The sequence below is a fragment of the Oryza brachyantha genome, chromosome 12, assembly GCF_000231095.2.
Source record: "Oryza brachyantha chromosome 12, ObraRS2, whole genome shotgun sequence".
Classification (NCBI taxonomy): domain Eukaryota; kingdom Viridiplantae; phylum Streptophyta; class Magnoliopsida; order Poales; family Poaceae; genus Oryza; species Oryza brachyantha.
In genome coordinates, this window is record NC_023174.2 from 16,699,989 (window position 1) to 16,722,302 (window position 22,314).

At 41.3% G+C, this 22,314-nt stretch overlaps 3 protein-coding genes across 5 annotated transcripts; 1 reads left to right on the forward strand and 2 right to left on the reverse strand.

Annotated features, from left to right (window-relative positions):
- Window positions 1–4,338: 4,338 nt before the first annotated feature.
- Window positions 4,339–10,345, reverse strand: LOC102705870 (protein NRT1/ PTR FAMILY 2.11-like). Of its 3 annotated transcripts, none has more exons than XM_040529724.1 (2): window positions 9,986–10,345; window positions 4,339–6,194 (listed from the first exon to the last, which is right to left on the reverse strand). In XM_040529724.1, the coding sequence occupies exons 1-2, from the start codon at window positions 10,125–10,127 to the stop codon at window positions 4,579–4,581; spliced, it is 1,758 nt and encodes a 585-aa protein (XP_040385658.1). In that variant the 5' UTR covers window positions 10,128–10,345; the 3' UTR covers window positions 4,339–4,578. The 3 variants fall into 3 exon arrangements, 2 of the variants coding, with proteins under 2 accessions (XP_040385658.1, XP_040385659.1); XM_040529725.1 differs by having other exon boundaries at window positions 4,339–6,351; window positions 9,986–10,052; XR_005812953.1 differs by lacking the exon at window positions 4,339–6,194 and adding an exon at window positions 9,272–9,530 and having other exon boundaries at window positions 9,986–10,049.
- Window positions 10,346–13,337: 2,992 nt separating this feature from the next.
- On the forward strand, window positions 13,338–18,659 carry LOC102714055 (uridine kinase-like protein 3). Its single transcript, XM_015843211.2, has 16 exons — window positions 13,338–13,357; window positions 13,465–13,658; window positions 13,801–13,892; window positions 14,102–14,171; window positions 14,268–14,383; window positions 14,526–14,622; window positions 15,203–15,282; window positions 15,444–15,638; window positions 15,770–15,853; window positions 15,933–15,993; window positions 16,252–16,312; window positions 16,699–16,792; window positions 16,871–16,943; window positions 17,023–17,105; window positions 17,542–17,732; window positions 17,864–18,659. Exons 1-16 carry the CDS (start codon window positions 13,353–13,355, stop codon window positions 17,871–17,873), a joined length of 1,506 nt encoding a protein of 501 aa, XP_015698697.1. The 5' UTR covers window positions 13,338–13,352; the 3' UTR covers window positions 17,874–18,659.
- Window positions 18,660–19,212: 553 nt separating this feature from the next.
- Window positions 19,213–21,293, reverse strand: LOC102706154 (protein NRT1/ PTR FAMILY 2.11-like). Its single transcript, XM_006664721.3, has 2 exons — window positions 21,115–21,293; window positions 19,213–21,000 (listed from the first exon to the last, which is right to left on the reverse strand). Exons 1-2 carry the CDS (start codon window positions 21,236–21,238, stop codon window positions 19,403–19,405), a joined length of 1,722 nt encoding a protein of 573 aa, XP_006664784.2. The 5' UTR covers window positions 21,239–21,293; the 3' UTR covers window positions 19,213–19,402.
- Window positions 21,294–22,314: the final 1,021 nt, after the last annotated feature.

The following is a 22,314-nucleotide window of genomic DNA, read 5'->3' on the forward strand; positions in this document are numbered from 1 at the left end:
AACGAGAGTGAAGAAAAGAGTTGAGGGAGGGGGGAGGCTTGTGTTGTGTGCGTTTTGAAAGGTGGCTGCGGCCACCTGACATGCAGGGCACGCCTGTCAGTGAGAGAGGATGTGTGGTGTCTGTAGCAATTTTCTTCTCGAAAAGCCGCCAAACACTGCTCAGGTCTACACCCTTCGTCTTAAAATAAACCAATTACTGCGTTTTTTATTAAATTTTTGACTCTTTGTCTTATTTGAAATTTTTTATGATTAATGTTTTTATTGTTATTACATGATATGATAAAATATAAATAGTACTTGCATGTGACTATTTTTTTTCAATTTTTTAATAAACTCTTCAAATAAGACGGATGGTCAAACGCTCTATAGGCAAAACTCAGGAATCAATAATTTTATATTTATATTAGTACACTCAATGCACTTGCCTTTTCTTTCTTTCTTTCTTTTATTTGTTTTTCTTCAGCAGCTACTGCACTACTTTGGAGTACAGACAAACTATACCACCTGTCTGTCCGTACATACAGCACGCATACTACGAATGTAAAAGACATACATGCAGATACTACAAGCCTCTTGCCATGGCATACGAGGGTGTCTCATCATACATACACATGCAAAATAATGCCTTAATATGTACTGTGCTTACTAAGTAATGTCGTGTTGTTCCCTGACAGAAGAATGTCCATAGTTATTTAATAGTATAAATATATGTATATATATATGAAATTAACTAATATAAAATTGAAAATCTGCTTTGATAATAAATTTATATATAGTTTTTTTTCAAAGTGTCCTTCCTTTCGTTGCGTTTTGGGCTGTCTAAAACATTGCATTAACTCTGTCTGTATACAGTACTCCTGCTCCCTTTGTAGAAATAATTAATTTTTCGCCACATTCTTAGAGATAGCACTAACATATTTATCACTGGGCTCACATGTCATAGACACATGACTGTCCATGTGTCATAGACAACGGGTGGCAGATATGTTATGTGCTATTTTTAAAAGTGGCAACAAGTTAAATGCCCCCCAATTGTAAGGATTGAGCGAGCATCAAGACAGGAACAACAAAACACAAAATGACATTCTACTATACTATCCCAAGGTCGAAAGATTATTTATTTTTTTCATAGATATTTAAAAGTATGAACAATAAAATTAGTTGTTGTAAAGTAAAAGATCCATTTTATAGATGTGATGAATATCTATAAAAGCTTTTGCAAAAAATAAACTATTTATTAGTTTGGAAGGCACGCGTAGAAAGCAAAGAAAAATATAGGAATACTCAGAGAAAAAATGCACAACATTAATAACATTATATGAATAAACCAAAAAAAACTATGGTGAAGTAGATTTTTCTAAATAAAAAAATTGAACCTTTTGGTTTTTATTTTTAAAAATAAATTGTTTAAAAACTTATTATTAGATAAGAATTTTTTGACCACGTTATCTCGTCTAACCTGGCTAAATAATGATGTTATGATATGGCAGCAGCAGTAGCATAATAACATTATTTAACCATATCTAAGTAGTGACGTAACAAAAAGAATAACAGTACTAGCATGACAAAAGAATACTAACCCGTCAAATCCTCGTAGACATGGCAGTGTTTTTTATCATGCTTTAAGAGAGGCTAGGGCAAGTGCCAACTAATAGGCCTAATTCATCTAACAATAGTTCTAATAAAAAAACCAACACGATTGTCATAGTATAAGAAATTATCTATAAAAACTATTTTCTACCATGGAGGTGTTTTTGAGTAATAATGGTTTTCTCTCTCTCCTAACTCTATATATTCCACCAATGGTGAGCATGTCCCATGCTTCTTAGAAACCAGTGGTTTCTTCTCAATGGTTAATTTATGGTTTCTTGGTGCATTAGGTGAAGAGAAGACTTGTTTCTTCATGAGAAAATCATTTCTAAGTTTTTCACTCTCTTTCTTCTCTAATTATGTTGCCATGTCATCATTTTGCTTATGTGACAAGCTATTTAATGAGAATAGAAACCACCCTTAATACAACATTGGGGCTGTCCTAATACTCAATTCATACAATACAATAGTTACTTATAAAATATTAATACATAGTCTCACATATTATATACACACTGTGTCTTAGAGCTCTTGCTGTAGCTAGGTACAAATTAGTAGTCCACTGCTCTCTCTATTCTCTCGTATCTCTTTAAAATATGTTTATAGTTAGAAGTGACGGATCTAGCCAACGAGTTAGGGGGTTCTGAATACTTTAGATAGAGTTTCGGCCACCTTACTATTAATCTTTGCCATAAAATTTTAGCGGAGTCTTCATGAGGACTCTAATGGCTTTAACAGGGGTAGCGGGAGCTCAAGCTCATGTTGGATCCGCCCTTGTCCCCTGATAGTTGGATTATGGTCTACTATCGTGCCTGATCTTGCGGGGTTAAAAAGTTGAGAATTAGAAACAAGTTTCAAAAGGGTGTAGTATTAAAGTTATCAAACAAAAATGTTCAATAATAATAATATTAAATCGGTGAAGTAGCCGTTGATAATGGAACGTGGTGATGGATGATGGCCCACCACCACCAACAACAACAATTAACACCCGTTACTTGAAACAGCAGCAGTAGTAGTATGCATTGGCATTGCAGGGGATGTTTGAAAACCAGAGACAGAAAAGACGAGCGAGCACGTACCACCAATTCGATTCGATCCACATTTTGGGGTTCAAAAAAACATCTCCTGGAACTCCAGCTGGAGCGTTAAATTTGCAACATGAACAAGACAAGGCGGGTGCAGTCAGAACCGTACCCGGTAGGTTCATGTGCCTATTAAATTAGTATTTGTCACTGCCACTACTCCACTTATTACTGTGTACAGTCTAAGTAGTACGGCCCCGTTTAGTTCTAAAAAATTTTTACCTAAAAACATCACATTAAATTTTTAGACACCTAAATAGAGTATTAAATATAGATAAATCGAAAAAGTAATGACACAGTTATGTGAGAAATTGTGAGACGAATCTTTTGAACCTAATTAGTACATGATTAGCCATAAGTGCTACAGTAACCCATGCGCTAATGACGGATTAATTAGGCTCAAAAGATTCGTCTCGCGGTTTCCACGCCAGCCGTGAAATTCGTTTTTTATTCGTGTCCAAAAACTCCTTCTGACATTCGGTCAAACGTCTAATGTGACATGCAAAAGTTTTCATTCACTAACTAAACACCCCCTACGTTGTGACTGGGAAAATCTAGGGGTGGCTGATTGACATTTTTAAACAAAATTAAATGATAATATTTATTAAAAAAAGATAATTTATAAATATTTTTTTTATGTACGTGGTCTTGATGATCTAGAAATCAAGACCAGAGAATAAAAACTACAATGGAACCCTAAAATCAACTCTAATTTAATATTATAACTTTAAATTTTAGCTTATACATGTAAGCAGAACAAAAAGTTTAGTGTATTATTTCACGTAATACGAATTTTAGATTATTATATCTTCTTTAATATCCGTGCACATACTCCGTATTAATCTTATATTGCGTGGCCCATCCCTTCCTTCTCCGGCAGGTTGCTCACACCCAAACAAAGACATCTCACTAGCTCACCTCCTCTTATAATAGCTAATCCATATAAGACGAATTTTAGATTATTATATCTTCTTTAATATCTGTGCACATATTAATCTTTAATATCAGCTCTCGAATTCGATCGAAATCATCTGTGCGACTTGATCACCAACTCACCGCCAACCAGTACAGTTCATTGCAGGCTTTCAATTAAGTGGGCTTGAGGTGTTGGGAAAACTGTTTGGGCCAGCCCATCCACGATTTTCTAATAAAGAAAATCAATTTGCATCCCTCGATTATTTGCCAAATCATGTTCACGTCCCACGGCTGTAAAATCGAATAGACAAGTCTTCTTCAACTGTAGCACGATTTGAACTGGCATGAAAAGTTTAACAAAAGGGAAATTATATGGGAAACAGTTTTTAGCACACGGTGTGAGTACACCCGTGTGCTTGCATGCCATCTAAATAGTCATTAAAAATATGAAATTTTTTTTGACAAGATAGATTAATATGAGTTATATCACTTCACCATGCAAGTTTAAATTCTAACTTCTATAAGTTGTAGCAAAAAACAAATAAAACTTAAACTAACTATACGCATATTCATAATTATTTTTATTATTTTTGCTACAACTTGTAGAAGATGAATTTAAACTTGCATGTTGGTAGAGTGATATAACTCATATTAAACTATCTTGTTAATTTTTTTTCATATTTTTTATGACTGTTTAGATGACATGCAAGCAACGAGTGCACCTACACCCGTGTGCTAAAAAATTGCTTCCGAAATTATATATATACTCGGTTTTCTCTTTGTTTTCTTCTTGCAGCTTCATTCACCCCTGCATTTACATATAAACCGGATCGATTCGTGCTGCACATTTTTAGGTAGAGAAGATGTATATATGTTTCATTTTCATACTGTCGGTAGGACTCGTATATATAGTGAGTAGTAGTCAAGTGAGAATTTGTTTCATGGACACCATGCAATGCAATGCATGGAGCTGTCTGCATGTCACGCTCGATCACGCCATGGCCGGCGCGCCGCCGTCGAACTCCATTTCAAGCTCGCCGCCGCCGCCGTCCGTCCTCTTGCTCCTGTACCAGAAGGCGCAAGCCACGAAGTAGCCCAGGTTGGCCGCCGCCATGGCTCCCACCACGAGGTAGAAGAGGTCCACGCGCCCCTTGTTCAGGTCCTGCGCCAGCCACCCCGTCCCCGACTGCACCGCCGTCACCATCGCCCCGCTCGCGTAGCTCGCCACCGCCAGCCCCAGCGGCGACAGCGCCCCGGCCACGCTCCTCATGCTCTCCGGCGAATCCTTGTAGCACAGCTCGTTCAGCCCGATCGCCGCGAACGCCTCCGACAGCCCCGCCATCGCCTGCTGCGGCACCATCCACGCCCACGACGACCCTGACCCCACGCCGCGCCGCCGTCGCTCCACCGCCGCCGCCATCGCCATCGTCGCCACCGACAGCGCCAGCCCCAAGCCGATGCGTTGGAGCTGGCTGATCCCGTCCTCCCGCCCCGTCACCCGCCGCAGCGCCGGCACCACCACGCGGTCGTACACCGGCAGCCACGCCGTCAGCGCCAGCATGTTGAACACCACCATGGAGCCCGGCGGCACCTCGAACCCCGACCGCCCCACCCGGCGGTCCGACTGCATCACCTGGAACACCGTGTACGTGCCCAGCTGCGTCAGCACCACGAAGTACACGATCGACGTCGACCACACCGGGACGATCCGCGCCAGCACCTTCACCTCCTCCACCTGCTGCACCGTGCACAGCCGCCACGGGTTCGCCGCCGCCGCGCTCCCGTCCGGCCCCACCACCACCGTGTCCTCCGCTGTCACCGCCGCCGCCTTGTCCAGCCACCGGAACTGGTCCGTGTACGCGAGCTTGGCCACCAGCTTGCTCCGGTGCGGCGGGTCGAACAGGTCGTCGGCGGGCGCCGGCGCAGGGAGGCGCCTCTTGCGCGTGGCGGCGACGAGCACCTGGGCGAAGCTGGTGAAAGGGCTGCCGTCGGGACGGACGCGGACGTAGAGGCGCGTGCCCATGAAGAAGAGGACGCAGGAGAGGCCCATGAGCGCGGTGGGCACGGCGAGGCCGATCGCCCAGTTGATGTTGCTCTGGAGGTAGATGATGAGCGTGGCGGACACCATCATGGCGATGGTGAAGGTGAAGTAGTACCAGTTGAAGAAGCTGGCGATGCCCCGGCGGCCGGCGGCGGTGCCCGGGTCGAACTGGTCGGCGCCGAAGGCGAGGTTGCAGGGGCGGATGCCGCCGGCGCCGAGGACGAGGAAGGCGAAGGAGGCGAGGAGCGCGGCGAGCTGGGAGTGCGTGGGGCCCTGGCAGGAGGAGGAGGTGCAGGACGGCGGGTGCAGGGAGCGGAGGGCGGCGGTGAGCGTGAGGAGGAGCATGCCGAGGAAGGAGGTGAAGGAGGCGGCGGCGAGGGTGGCGTAGCGGCCGAGGTAGGCGTCGCAGAGGAAGGCGCCGAGGAGAGGGGCGAGGTTGGTGGTGCCGGAGAAGACGTTGAGGAGGGTGGCGGCGCGGACGCTGGGGATGTGGAAGACCGTCGTCAGGTACACCAGCAGGTTCGCCGTCGTGCCGATCGTCCCCAGCCTTTCGCATGTCTCGTTCCCTGAATTCCATTCCATTCATTTTACTCAATTTATTGCCAAATCATGATGAATGTTTATGTTTTAAGGGACCGTATATGTGACAGTCTGCTGAAAAAAATTGTAATATCAGCAGGATTTTTGACCGTACGATACAGCATATGTACCATCCAAAAAAACCTGCACGCAAAACATATTTTTTTTTGTGTCATTCAGCAGTTTTATATGTGAACTGGAAAAAAGGTAGCCCACTAAAGTTGGTCTTGGGCTTTTAAAATACTTGAATACTAAAGTGGTTTTGCCACTTAAGAGAGTTTTTTCTTTTTATATATGTTCTATTTAAAATTTAAAATTTTGTTTGAAGATTTACAAATCTATACCCCCAATGCCTCCAGGAGGGTTTTTTTTTTCCAAACACTCTTCTAATAGACGTTTTTTATGACTTGGTAAACATAAGTTGGAACCCATGGGCAGCGAACCAACAAAGGCAAACAATTTATAAACGCTTTCCTTGTGCACTTCCTCATAGTGGGCAACTAGAGGGTTGTCTGCAAAAGTTCACGGAAAGGGCACGCGCGAGAGAAGGGAGCCTACCAAGTGGTCCCCTTGCCGCCCATTGCCATGACATTTTTTTCTTCCATAGGGCCTCTAGAAAAGTTGTCAACCCCATTCGCGGAAGGGAGGGTCCTTAGCAATTTGAGAAATTATACTACAAACCAATGTCTTTCACATAATTCCATGATTTTTCACTAAGTTTATTTGGTTCTATAATACGATTTACCATCACCATTTGGTTATGCTCCATTGTATTGTGTAATTTAGTTTCAGTGACAAAAATACTCCTAAGATGAAAACTTCTAAAAAATGGCCATAAACTCTAAAATGTCATATTGTAAACATCCAAAAATTACCCAAAAATTTAAAATATGATACTTCAGAATTTTTGTTTAATTTTTGGAAGTTTTTATCTCATGGGTATTTTGGTCATTAGAATAAAATTTTAGGAATTATCTTGGACCCATTGCCAACCTTTTAGATTCTATATGCAGTTCATGCATTCAGAAAAATACTTACTCTAAGTTTTGGGGTTTGTATCTTGATGGAAGAGAGAAAGAATACTCATTGCGCTAGCAAGGATAGCTATGGGGTGAGAATCATGATGCATTGATTGTATGATGTCCTACTAACGTTAACAAGGCAACAAGATAGTTGATAGCAGAGTTCACAAAATCACGGTTACTATCATAGTGTAATTGGGTTACCGCTAAGGCATGGTAGCGGTAACCGACGGTTTTATTTGGATAAAATTTGTCCAAATTCCAAAAAATGGTTAACAAGTGGGGTTTTGACTTCAAACCACATGGAATTGTGATTTGTGATTTGTGCACACTCTATTTGTGAATTGTGATTTGTGATATTGTCATGTAATAGTGAGTTAGTGACCTTTTCTTCTATATTTATTGATGTTCTAGTTGTTTACATTTATACTTTTAGAATTGTGTCAAATTTTTGGTGTATATAGATATATAATCTTGTGCTGATTAGATTGGTATGCAACACGTTTCGGGGAATTCGGGGCCCTGTTCGGGGTCGGGGGCGGGGCGAGATTTTCCCCCGAAAGGCAATTCGGGGCCGGGTCCGGGGACCAATTTCGGGGCTGGGGTTGGGGCCGTTCCAGCACTCCCCGGCCCCGCCCCGCCCCGTCCTGTTGCCAACCCTAAGCATCACATTCGCTAATACTAATTAGGTTCAATAGATTCGTCTCACGAAATAGTCCAGTGTATGAGGTGGGTTTTATTAATAGTCTATATTTAATATTTCTAATTAGTGTTCAAACATTCGATGTGACAGGACTAAAAAAATCCATGAGGATCCAAACACCCCCTTACTATCTCACATAAAAAAAATATATTTATGTTATACAATACCAATATATATATATATATATATATAGCACTAGACGTAAATATATAAAAATTAATTAATTTGGCTATCCTGCATTTTATGATGTATATTTTCGCTGGTGACGCACCACACGAGCCATCTGCAAAGTAACAATCACCACCGGCTAGGGGAAATGGGTTGCCTGCGAAAAAGATGTTTGCAAGCGACTCATTGGGGTAAGCCGCCTGTGAAAAGTATGTTTGCAAACGGCTACGAGGTGACACTACCTTCAATTCAAAGATCGTATTTGCAAGCGACTGCCGAGCAGCCTGCAAAGATGCTCCATCTTCGCAGGCGATCTATTTTATTCTGTTGCCGGCCTGTAAAAATACGCTTGCTCGGTTTACAGAAGTGACACGTCCTAAATAACCTCCATAAATTTCGTATGATCGCAATAATGTATAATTTGGCCCATGGGAGAAGGTTTTAAAATCTGAATAAACATCTATAGACAACAGGGTGATTGTTTGTTTTTCATGAAAAAGCCAAACGACATATTTATGAGTGAAAAAATATGAAAAAATTTTATATAAACCAAGATTTATATTTTGAACATTAAATTTGAAGTTAATTTAGGATTTTTCACCGAAGTTTATTTTCAAACCTTAACTCTTATATCACTTAAACATACATATCTAAGATTTTTATTCACAATTATTTTTTCTTTTACAGATTTGTCATTGTTTTGTCTTTTTCCATCAGCCCCTAGTTGTGTCCACACCTTTTCGAGTTGTTAAATACTTCACTGTGCAGATGAGACTTTTTCTTCTAGTTTTTAAATACGCCACCGTGCAGATGATAAGTTCTAGGCGGTGTATTTTGGAAGGCATATATATGAATATCTTCCTATTTAAACTGTAACTGAACATGTAGTTAGGGCATTTTTAGTTACTAAAAATTTTGACACTCACTTGTCATATAGAATTTTTGCGTATATAGCATTAAATATAGTTAAAAAAACTAATTGTACATTCTAGAATTGTACAGTTTAGAAAAAATTTATGAGACAAATATTTTGAGCATAATTAGTTTATGATTAACCATAACTGATACCAACTCACATGTACTAATGACGGATTAATTATGCATAAGAAAATTTGTCTTGTGGTTTTTTGACACCATATGAAATTAGTTTTTTTAATTAGGCATCGAAATAGTCTGAATGTGGCATCCAGCCCAAAAAATTTTGTGAACTAAACAAGGGCTCAGTTAATTTCAATGTAATCTAAAATTGAATATATGAAAAAAAAATTCTGTTTGAAATCAGTGGTTGCAAAAAGCAAAAGGGAAGAAGAGGTCCCGGATGAGGAGAGGACACAGTAGTGCAGTTGGGAAACTTTAATGCGGTTGGGGCGTGGCGGCATGTGCAGCTGCAGTGCTCTGTATCTACTCCTTTCTCCTTCAAGCTTCTTCTCCTTCAACAGTATGTAGCTTAATTTCAGTTCTCGTTTAGGTTTGATTTGCAAAAAAAGAGGAAAAAACAAAGAGAGGAGAGGGGGGGAATTGAAGTGTGGAGTTTGGTGTCTGTATGGATGAAGCAGCAATGCAAATCCAGCGAGCTATATATGGAGCTGAATGATGTATGTTATATGAATTGATAGTTGAGATTCGGAGTAATTAGTTAGTTAAAGGGAGGAGATCTAATAACTAGGCAGAGACCGCGCGCAGTGAAGTGAAGTGAACTAGTATCATCATCTGCTAGCTAGGCAGGCTAGACAACTGATGGATCTCCATTTCCATCTGAATAATTATCCTTGCTAATTAAACCGGCCAAATGCATGCTCAGATCGACCGAGAGAGACGAGCTGAGATGATCGACCGAGCAGAGAATTAAGGAGAAGGAGAAGGAGAAGACGACATATACACATACCTATGACATACGGCATGGCCTTCCATCCGTGGTAGCGGACGCCGACGCCGACGCCGGAGATGTGCTGCTGCTTCTGCTTCAGCTGGTCCGGCACCAGCTTTCTTTGCTCCTGCGACGGCGGCAACATGGCTTCGACCTCCATCGATCTCGGGCCGGCCGCCGGCGGGCGATCTGGCAGAGGCTAGCCAGCTACTAAATATATACTATAAGCTGTAGAATTAATTAATTTGTCAATTATTTATGCAAGAGGTAAGTACTCCTGCTCCTGGCTAAGCTAGTAGGAAAGAAAGGAAGGAAGGAGGGAGGAGTGAAGAAGAACGCAGTGACCTCCTCTTCCGGCTATACATATATATACATACACACGTATACCACCATGGCTAGGCTAGCACGCACAGAAAGCATATGGGGGCTGAATGTGAATGAAGATGGGAGGAAGGATCTCAGCATCGTCTCGTCGAATTTGTTTATGTTTATAAGCCAAAATTTCAATGTTAATCTTAAAGTTAGTTTTAAGATATTTTTTTAATCGTAGCTTATTTATTTTTATATTACTAGGAATGCATATCAAAATCTTATTTATAAATTATTTTTATTTATAAATACGTTGTTTGATTTTTTTTGCTACGATCACCCCGGATCTCCGGGATGGAAGTCAAGAACTCGGTCACGGAGCTAGGGAAGCCAGGGACAAATAAGGGCCGGCCGGCGGGCGTAGCCAGCAGCAAGATCGATATACTAGACAGATATATCTCCTCCTTAATTAGCTAGCTAGCTAGCGAGATCGATGTTAATATACAGTTATGTGACGACGACGTTGACATGATTAACAACTGGAGTAATAGGAACAACAGTAGGAGTACGCCTGTACGTTCTTCCTCACTTGCAGGATGCATCCTCCAGTTGTCGCTGACTGATTGATTAATTATTAGTGATGATTAGCTAGCTAGCTACTAGGACCCTTTTTTTTGCTCGAAGCAGATCAGCCCAGTTGGTTGTTGCCATACTTGCATTCATTCGATGAAACGTATTACCAACCACCCGATCCGCCTGCCGACCTCACTTCATTTCTTCCATCTCTTCCTTCCCACTTAATTTCATCAAATTAAAGACGATGCTCCATTGACCTTCGTATTTGCTACTAGTTGTTATATACTATGTAATTAAGCCATAAAAATTCTCTTCTCGATCGTTTCCTTTTTCCATTTTTCTTCAGCTTCGTTTGCTGTAATGAAAATTTCTTCGCTAGCTAGCTTAGCTGTCTGGAGTGGTGGAGATCTATAGCTATATGCACTTTCGTTTTCATTTGGAGTGAGCTCAGCTCGCGCAACCGCGATATTTATGGACTAATTTAATCAGTAATGCATCGTGGGCTGCGTCTCACTTCACTCCACTCACATACTTATATGCATTTCATAGTATTTTCTTCTCATTTTCAGTACATGATTAGTTGCTGCAACGGATGCGCCCTTTTGCCTTTTGTTTTTCACCGGTGACAAGAAGCTGCTCCCATCGCATACGCGACCACCCACCGCCTAGCTACAACAAAATGCAATATTTTTAAGGAAATGCTAATATATGTATCCCAATGTCGCTAAATTTTCTATCTATATATCTTTAACTATTCATTTTATCTATATTATTTTATAAATATACAAAATTATGAACCATGTTTAAATTACCTTTGATGATAAAACAAATCACAAGAAATTTAGTAATTATCCTTGAATTTGACAAATGATCATGGATAAACTCAAAAGTAAATGGTGCGAGAAAAAAAAATTCAAAGATGGTATATATAATACTCTACATAACATAGGTAGGTTGAGCACAACCTTATATTTACTTGCCTAAAAAAACCTTATATTTACTCAATCCATCCCAAAATTTGAACAGGCTATCACCCCATATTTTAACTTTAGGTTATGTGTATAACCCAAAATTTATATTTTTTCAGTGGCATCCAACCAAACAATCTTATTTCAAGTTAAAGTGACCATCGTTTTAAGGATTATGACAATATTATATTCATGTAAGCTTGAAGAAAATTGATGGGGTAGGGTGCCAAAATGAGACACAACCTACAAAATATAATTGACCTTTATGGATACAAATTGTTCTAGAGAGCACAAAACATAAATTTTCTGACTTAATATGTATTGTATACATGTCAATTTCAGGTGTAGAATTTAACCATTTGTCTTATTAAATTTTTTGTGCAAATATGAAAAATTGTAAGTTGTGCTTAAATAGTTTTAGTAATAAATCAAATCAAAATAAAATAATTAATAATTATGTAAATTTATTGGATGAGACAAATAATCAAATGTAAACTCAAATGTCAACAACGTAAAAAAATGGTAGATAGAGTATTATTTTGCTTCTATTTTTCAAGTAAATAAACTCGCGAACATTTTTTTCAATTTTAAACAAGATACACTCGCATTTATTGTTAACAAGTACTCCCTTTATGTCTTTTATATTACGTCATTTACTTTTATGTTTACATTTGATCATTCATCTTATTAAATATATATATATTAGTTATTTTGTTATAATTTAATTTATTATTATGAGAACTTTAAGGATGACTTATAATTTTGCATATTTAAATAATTTTTTTAAATAAGACAAACAGTCAAATGACGTCGTATAAAAAAACATGGAGTGAGTATTTCATGATCACATGAAGAGTCATTTCCTAAGCATGCCATATTTGTTGTTGTTTGTTTTTCAAAATTAAGAATATTTTTTCAACCGAGTAGATGCACAATTTTCTCAACCAAAGGGGCCTGATTTTTTTTCCCATTATATTAGATAATTCATTGCAGCACATGTGTATGTAGCTAGTAAACATGCGGTTAAAGGCAGTAGTAGTATAATGTATGACCATAAAGTGTGTTGGGGCGTAGACGACATTATACTGTCAACGTATACAGAAGTAGTACTCCAGTTAATGTAAAATATAAATCTCTATAAATAAATAAATAAATAAATCAGGGCAGGCACAATGCAGAACCGTCCGTGGAATATCCAACGGCTTAAGGAGAACGAATAGGAGTTCCCTCGTTTGCTGCTGCGTTGTATAATCCCTTCCCCCCAACGCCGCCGCCGCCGCCGCCGCCGTCCTGCTGCATCCTCACTCAACGGTGAGCATCCGTCCATCCACCCGTTCCGTGACGTTCCTCATCTCTCTCTATCCACCCGCGCACTTCTTTTCTCTTCTTCATCTTCTGGACTTACACCGTGAACCCTAGATAGGTTCTCCTCAAGATCTGCAAGTTTTGTTTTTTCTTTCTCTTAATTTACCTTAACCTTAATACTAATGACACATGGTGTTCTTATTCTCCAAAAGCTAGATCCTTCCGGAATGTGGTTGGATTGCATTGCTCCTACTAGTGTTTGATTGCGCTTTTCTTCCTGGTGCGGTGCTTTGTGCAGATGTAAAAAGACCTCCGTTTTCCTTTTTCCTTTTTGTGTAGCAGGTTTGTGGAACAAAAAATGGGCTCAAAATCGGTGGATGAAGTGATTGATGATGCTGCTGCTGCTGCTGCTGCCGGGGTCCATTATTCAGAACTACGTCTGGAAGAGTTGAATATCCAAGGCTCCATGTTGGGAGAGGAACAGCCAACGACATCAGGATTGGAGAATGGGCTCAAGGAGCCATTTGTTATTGGTTAGTACTTACTAGTCCACTAGTTTGTTCATATCACACTTGGTGCTGTTCCATCTATTCATTGCGCCAGATTCAGTAAATTGTCAATTATTATTGCATACTCCTCCAAGGGCACCCGGCTTTAATTTGGTTTCGATTTCAGGTGTTGCTGGGGGTGCATCTTCTGGTAAAAGTACTGTATGCGAAATGATCATCGACCAGCTACGTGATCAGCGTGTAGTTGTTGTTACTCAGGTTTGTCGTACAAACTGTATCTGGACCACTCCTTATTTCATTAGTACAAAGAAGCTAACGGTTCATATGGTCTATGAGTCCAGTGACAATTCTTATGACTTCTTCCTTCATCCTTTGTTCTTCATAATATTTATGATGCAATTTATATCCCTAGCACAGCCCTTATTTGCAAACTTTCAATCAATAAGACTGTTTATCTGTTATTTCAGGAATCCTTTTATTATGGACTGTCTGATGAGGAATTGGTCCATGTTCATGATTATAACTTCGATCATCCAGGTATGCTTTCACCATAATTTAGTATTTACTGTATCAGTGGAAAGAGGTGTACTAACTTTAGTGCTGATGCTGTTGATACTTCCATCCTAATTTCAGATGCATTTGATACGGAGCTACTACTCTCTTGTATGGAAAAATTAAAACAGAGCAATGCTGTTGACATTCCTAACTACAACTTCAAAACATATAAAAGTATTCCAAGTGCAAGGAAGGTACTACTTTATGTTTTCTGTTATTTATACTTACCCACCTGGTTTACTGCTTACCTCTAACCAATTTCTAATCATGCTATTTGTTGATGCCTATGTCACTTGCTTTTCTATATTAACCCAGACTTTATATTACTGCTACCAGGTTAATCCATCTGATGTAATTATTTTGGAAGGAATTCTAGTTTTCCATGATTCACGTGTCCGAGACTTGATGAACATGAAGATCTTTGTTGATACAGGTATTCATATTTGCATTCTAAACTACTGATACCTTCTTGCATCTTGTTCTTACTTATGCCTTGTAACCATCATGGTATATGGCCAAGTGCCCAAGACATTTAGGTTCATATTTTTGCTTTCACATGTTCACACAAATTTGTACTGTATAGGCATTTATTCTCTTCTCCGTTTGGATTAGAAGTGATTTATCTCCACATTTCTTCATTGAGGGCGTGATCTATGACTGTTTCGGTTATAAGTTGTTATTATGTATCCTTTCACTGTAGTTGAGCCACCTTTTGTTCTTGATTCACTTCCATTAGGATTTTGCCATAATCTTGCTGGTGTAATTTTTGCTAGAAACTCTTTATGTTAAGGTGCTGCATAATCAAGGCAAGTACTCTGCTGTTGCCCAATGATGAATTTGAGACATGCCCTGATAATTTGTTGCTCATGGAGCTTAGGACTGTCTGGCACAGTAGCAGTAGATCTCGATCTTTCAGTTTGCAAAAAAAAAAAAAAATCCGTTGTTCCATATGGATTTTACTGTTTGAATGTATTATATATTTTTATTTCATTCATCTCTATTGTTTCTTTCAGATGCTGATGTGCGATTAGCAAGGAGAATCTTTCGTGATACCATCCAGAAGGGTAGAGATATCAAAAGCGTGTTAGATCAGGTTTAAGTGCTTTAGCTGCATTTAGCTCATCTAGAATTCCTGTGTTTTAATCACTAAAAGCATCATGGTTTTGAATTAATGTGTTTACAAAATGCCAGTTATTATATGCACATGTTCAAGTTAATGTTTTTTTATTCATTGAATATAACTCTGTTTCACAGTACTCAAAGTTTGTCAAGCCTGCTTTTGAAGATTTCATCCTCCCAACAAAGAAATATGCTGATGTTATCATCCCACGAGGTGGAGATAACAACGTGGCAATCGACCTGATCGTTCAGCATATTCGTACTAAGCTTGGTCAAAATGATCTCTGTAAAGTGCACCCAAATTTGTATGTCATTCAGACTACTTACCAGGTATCAAATGTGGACATACACATCTTTTTATTAAGAATAATCGCTTGCCTGAAATTTCCAGTGTAAATTGCATGCAATCTGCAAACCTTTTCTGGTATAATTGATAGATTCTTAATGCTGTTTTTGTCCAGATACGAGGCATGCACACAATAATACGTGATGCTGCCACAGCAACAGATGATTTCATATTTTATGCTGATCGGTTGATTCGGCTGGTCAGTATAAACACACGTTTGACATCGTTTTATTAAATGTGGTTTTGCTTGGTGACTTGAATTTCCCTGTGGAAAATAGGTTGTTGAGCATGGTCTTGGTCATCTTCCTTTCAAGGAAAAGCAAGTCATAACCCCAACTAGTAAGTAGTATTGCACGTGTCATCTCCATATATTTCCTTGTACTCTTGTCATGCACTAGTTTATAAAGGTTATCTCATCAGATGAATTGGGGATTTTACCTGTTAGTAGAGTATGTATTGGGCTGAATTTGCACATACATCTTTGTATTAAGTTTTTCATCCTAGTAATTTTCTGTTGAATACACCTGATTATCAGTGTTTGGGTAAAGTAGTATGTACTTTGTTTGTTTGTCCTTACTCCCTATGTTACACATGCAGAGACTGTTTACCCTGGTGTGGAGTTCTCAAAGAGATTGTGTGGTATATCAGTGATTAGGAGGTATAGAGTTTCTGAAATATCTCTTTTTATCACATACTCCGAGGCTCTAATAGAGCGATCTTTGACAGTCACAGAGGGATGAAAAGTTCTTGAATTTCGATGATGTTTTTCGTATGTCAGAAATATCCTGCTGTTTGTATGCCTGAGACAGTGTGTACAAAACTAAGTATACTAATTCTCACATTTGAAATGTTGGGAACTTGCATTCTCAATCATCTTTAGCTATGCTGAATGTACATTTCATAGTTGAATTATCCAGTAATCTTTTTTTTTTGAACAATTAATGATGCAGATATCAGTTCATTGTTGCCGTCTTTGAATAAAACACTAAGTATATTTTACATATTTCATAAAAATGTTGATGGTTTGGTACAATTGCTTTCCAGTGGCGAGAGTATGGAGAATGCACTGCGGGCATGTTGTAAAGGTATAAAGATTGGGAAGATTCTTATTCACAGAGAAGGAGATAATGGGCAGCAGGTTTGATTTAATATACTTTTGAATTAGAGGTTATGTTTTTTGGTGATCCAATTTAGTAAACTCTAAATTCGGTTGCAGCTCATCTATCATAATTTACCAAAAGACATTGCAAACAGGCATGTTCTATTGCTGGACCCCATATTAGGAACAGGTTAGTTGATGATTCCTTGCGCACGCTGAACTATACTGTCATTCCTCATCCAAATTGTATTCCTTTTTATTATTATCAGGGAACTCAGCTGTTCAGGCTATCTCTCTTCTCCTGAAGAAGGGTGTACAGGAAGCAAATATTATATTCCTTAATCTTATATCAGTAAGTCTTCTGAATTTATGGTAATTATGTTCATTCATCTTAACTCTTGCATGGATTGCATGGTGCTATCTGAAGCTCACTGGATGATGTTCCTTACTCTATCAAAGATCATAATTTGTACTCTCTATTATGCAACCATGGATTGCTGAAGTTATTTTACCGTAGCTATCTTCCAGTTTCATCACCTCAACTGCCCTATATGACTCAAATATAGAACATTCATTCACTTAAGTAATTTGGTGATTACAAATACTTATTAATATGAGCCCAAGGACCTGCATACATAGCAGTCTCACAATGAGTGGCATATTGCTCATAAATTTATACTCTCTCTCTCTCTCTCACAAGTGCAGGATCTGGTTTAATTTTAGTGTTATACATGATCACGATGTTTGTCCTGCCAACTCATGGCTAGAACTGTTTGATGTTATCCCAGGCTCCCCAAGGAGTGCATGTGGTGAGCAGGAGATTCCCAAGAGTAAAGATTGTGACCTCGGAGATTGAGTTTGGTTTAAATGATGATTTCCGTGTGGTGCCTGGAATGGGCGAGTTTGGAGATAGATACTTTGGGACAGATGATTACCAGTCCTCAACGCCATTCTTTTCCGATGATAAAAATCGTGTCAGGTGAGCTGATATTTCTTTTGCTAGGCGATTTAATTGAATTCGTCGATCAGACTCAACGTTGTCTTTAATCATTTAACTTCTGTGTCTGTGCAAACGAGTTAACCGGTTCTCCTGTTATAACTACTATGCAGTCTTCTGTGAGAATCGGCCAGACAAGCCAATTACCACCTGGGGCATTACCTCCAATCCTTTTTAGGTATTCATTTTAGCATCCTAGACTCACAATTGCCATATCAATGTATCCATCATCAGAAACCATTATGCTGGTGCCTCGCGGACCAAATTGTGTCTTACCATAGTAAAGCAAATTCCATTCTTTTTTTTTTTTTTGGGCGCCAGAGAGCCTCCTGCGCTCTCTTACCAAAGAGAAGTCCCTTCTCCGGCAGCAGAGAGAACAATCCTGGCCAGAAGCAAAAATACATTCCAGCTACATGCGCAGATGGGATGCAATGCAAGTACTATTATTTTTATAGATTCTTTCATGTATTTTTTTTAAATAATCAAGCATTATACACTGGTGAAATAAGTCTGCATATCACATGCGGTTTTAGCAGACCAGCTTGAGTTACCCAGCAACAGATCCCGGTGGAATTGCAATAATGGTTCTGCTTGTTTACATCTAGTCTAGTTTCTGAAAGATGGTCACACTAGCTCTCTGAAACTCATCCAGACAACAGTAAAGCTAGAAGAGAAAAAAATAGAAGAAACCCAGCTAATAGTCCAAGCAAAGATTTGTCAACCCTACATATATCTTTATTTGTGCTTGATATATTGCTTGGAAACTGATGGTATGGTATCGATACAAGATCACAAGCTTCATGGCGTACTCGTGCAGTCCAGGAAAATGTCACAACAGGGGAACTGGCATGTTATCACTTATCAGAGCATAAAATTAATTTTTGGAGCATTGGATTAGCATAAACATCATCTTTCAATATTGATGGGCACTTTATGTGCTGTAGCCTGTAGGTACTTCCTCCATTTACCACCTCCGTTTCATAATAAAAGATTTTATATTCTTGTCTAGACTTAGATAGATATTAAATAATCTATATTAATGAATAAATAAATTTAGACAAGGTTAAAAAGTTTTATAATACGAAACAGATGGCGTAAATTTCCCCCTAAATAACACAAATTAGGCTGATTTAATTGAGCTACATCCTAAAAACTATGGTGCACATGCTACATAGTACAACCATGGGCTTAGCCACAAATACTGCCCCGCAGAACAGCAAAGCTTGTACGTGTTACTATTGCAGCCACGTCTCATCTCCAGTATCGTGCAGATTGCAGTTGTTGTTAGGCAGGAAATGGATGGAATTTCTTATTGCTCAAATAAAATTAATCTTGTCTGTTGGCAAGTGATTTTCCTGCTTAATTTCGGACCACAGTCTTTGATATACGAGTATATATCCTGATTGCATCTTCATCAAGATCACAATCACTCATTCATTCACTGCAAGATGTTGCCAATAGCTAGTCGATCTCATCTCCCTGTATTCCATCCCCAGTATTATGCTACACATATACCTAGTATTACCTCTGTCTCAAAAGTATCTTATTTCTCTAGACAAGCTGGGACAAAAGTAAATCTAATACTCCTACTAATTTATATGTATCAACTATATAGATATATATTTATATATATTGGATAAATAAATAATTTGTTAAACCTTGGAGGAGGCTATGGTGTTGCTGCTTCCCTGATAATCAGGCAGCTCGACGTCGTCCATGGAGATGGAGTAGGAGGTGTTCTTGAACCTGTACCAGCGCGCGCAGATGAAGAAGTAGCCGACGTTGACCGCCGCGATGGCCGCCACCATCAGGTAGAAGAGGTCGAGGCGGCCGTCGTCGAGGTCCTGCGCCAGCCAGCCCGTCGTCCGGTGCACCGCCGCCACCATGAACCCGCTCGCGTAGCTCGCCACCGCGATCCCAAGGAAGAAGAGCGCCCCCGCCACGCTCCTCATGTTCTCCGGGAACTGCTTGTAGTACAGCTCCGTCTGCCCGATCGCCGCGAACGCCTCCGACATGCCGGCCACCACCTGCTGCGGCACCAGCCAGAAGAAGGACATGGCCGCGCCCACCCGCCGGCGACGCTGCTCCACCGCCGCCGCCACCAGCATCGTCGCCACCGACATGACCAGGCCGACCCCGATGCGCTGGAGCTGGGTGATGCCTCCCTCCCGCCCCGTGAGCCGCCGCAGCGCCGGCACCACCACGCGGTCGTACACCGGGATCCACACCGTCAGCGCCATCATGTTGAAGACGACCATGGAGCCCGCCGGCACCTCGAACCCGGAGCGGCCGAGGCGGCGGTCCATCTGCAGCGCCTGGAACACCACGTACGTGCCCAGATGCGTGATGACGATGAAGTACACGATCGCCGCCGACCACACCGGGATGACCCGCGCCAGGCACTTCACCTCCTCCACCTGCTGCACCGTGCACGGGGTCGCCGTTGGCGGCGTCGTGACCAGCGCTGCCTTGTCCAGGCACCGGAACTGGTCTGTGTAGGCGATCTTGGCGACGAGGTTGCTTTGGTGCGGCGGGTCGAAGAGGTCGTCGGGGGAGGCCGGCGCGGGGGCGCGGCGGTTGCGGACGGCGGCGAGGAGGACACGCGCGAAGCTGGTGAAGGGGCTGCCCTCGGGGCGGACGCGGACGTAGAGGCGGGTGCCGAGGAAGAAGAGGGCGCAGGAGAGGGCCATGAGCGCGGCGGGGACGGCGAGGCCGAGCGCCCAGCTGACGTTGCTCTGGAGGTAGATGATGATGGTGGCGGAGAGCATCATGGCGACGGTGAAGGTGAAGTAGTACCAGTTGAAGAAGCTGGCAATGCCGCGGCGGCCGGAGTCGGTGGAGGGGTCGAACTGGTCGGCGCCGAAGGCGAGGTTGCAGGGGCGGATGCCGGCGGCGCCGATGACGAGGAAGGCGAAGGAGGCGAGGAGGGCGGCGAGCTGGGAGTGCGTGGGGGGTTGGCAGGCGGAGGCGGAGGTGCAAGGGGGTGGGTGCAGGGAGGGGATGGCGGCAGTGAGGGTGAGGAGGAGCATGCCGAGGAAGGAGGCGATGGAGGCGGCGGCGATGGTGGTGTAGCGGCCGAGGAAGGTGTCGGAGAGGAAGGCGCCGAGGACGGGGGCGAGGTTGGTGGTGCCGGAGAAGAAGTTGAGGAGGGTGGCGGCGTGGACGCTGCGGAGGTGGTAGACGGTCGTCAGGTACACCACCAGGTTGGCCGTCGTCCCGATCGTCCCCAGCTTCTCGAACGTCTCGTTCCCTGCAGAGCACCCCACCGATCCATCCATCAGCTTCTCCATCCATGGATCATCTCATCGATCGGTGCAGTGCAGTGCATGCATATATATGAAATGAAAGAATTAATCTTTCTTACCTATGACGTACGGCATGGACTTCCATCCCCGGTAACGTACTACGCCGCCGGCCTCCGACTCCTTCTCCGCCGGTTGCTGCTTCTGCTTCTCCATCTTCGCCGATCGATGATCTCCTCTATACATACACACTCGAAGAAGCACAGTGGACTAGAAATGGTACGTGCTACCTATAAATAAATAAGCAGCTCGATCGATATTGAGCAGAAGCACACACAAAAGATAGTTGATTTAATCAGTGGAGTCCAATTGTACATGTGTGTGTTTGTGTGTCCACACTACGGACAGCGCGGCTGATGCTGCTTTCTGCTCCAGGATTTTTCTCTTTCTTCATTTTTATGCACATTTCTCCGATTATTAAACGAATTTTATTTAATTCTCTCTCCATTTTATAATATAAGATTTTCTAGTTCCTGTCTAAATTTATATGGATGCCAATGAATCTAGACATATATATAAATTATATACATTCATCAACTGATGAATTTAGTCGAGGTAAGAGAGTCTTACGATATAAAAGTAGATTTTTAACTTTGCAATGATTAATTTCATTATCTATATTATTAAATAGCTACAGTAAAAATTAAATAATCATTCGTCCTTCCACCCTATGCAAAAACAGAATTTAATTTCGCCTGTCTTCCATCCATGCACAAGGAGTTTAATTCCTCACGGAAAGAGAGGGAGTGAATGATAGAGTATTTGTGCAGATTAGTCAAAAACGTGCTTTGTCTAGATACTGTATGCACGGATGGATGTGTACAACGTCATTATTTTTCAGTTAATTTTCTTTGACTAAAGGAAAGAACGCTTGCTAGCTATGAGGAGCAAGTCGGCTTGTTTGACTCACTGACTGTGATGTTGGCTGCAGCGAAGATGAACTGAGGATCCGGCTGCAAGTAGTACATAGCAATGACAGTCAAACAAGCTGCAGACCACAGTAACTTACCATATTCAGAGCTAGAGAGGTCTCTCCGGAACAGATATGGATTTTATGCTATCAAAGGGACCATGCCTTTGGACCTAAGGTTTATTGGCCCACCTGTCAATGACAAAAGCACCGTGCTTCTGACCGCAGAGAATACCAGTCCCTCCGGGACGGCGAACAATAATCGAGTATTTCTGCTTTCAGATTTCAACGTCAAATGCAAACTAGCCGCTACAGCTATACTGTATAATGTCAATTAATTCAGCTGATTTTG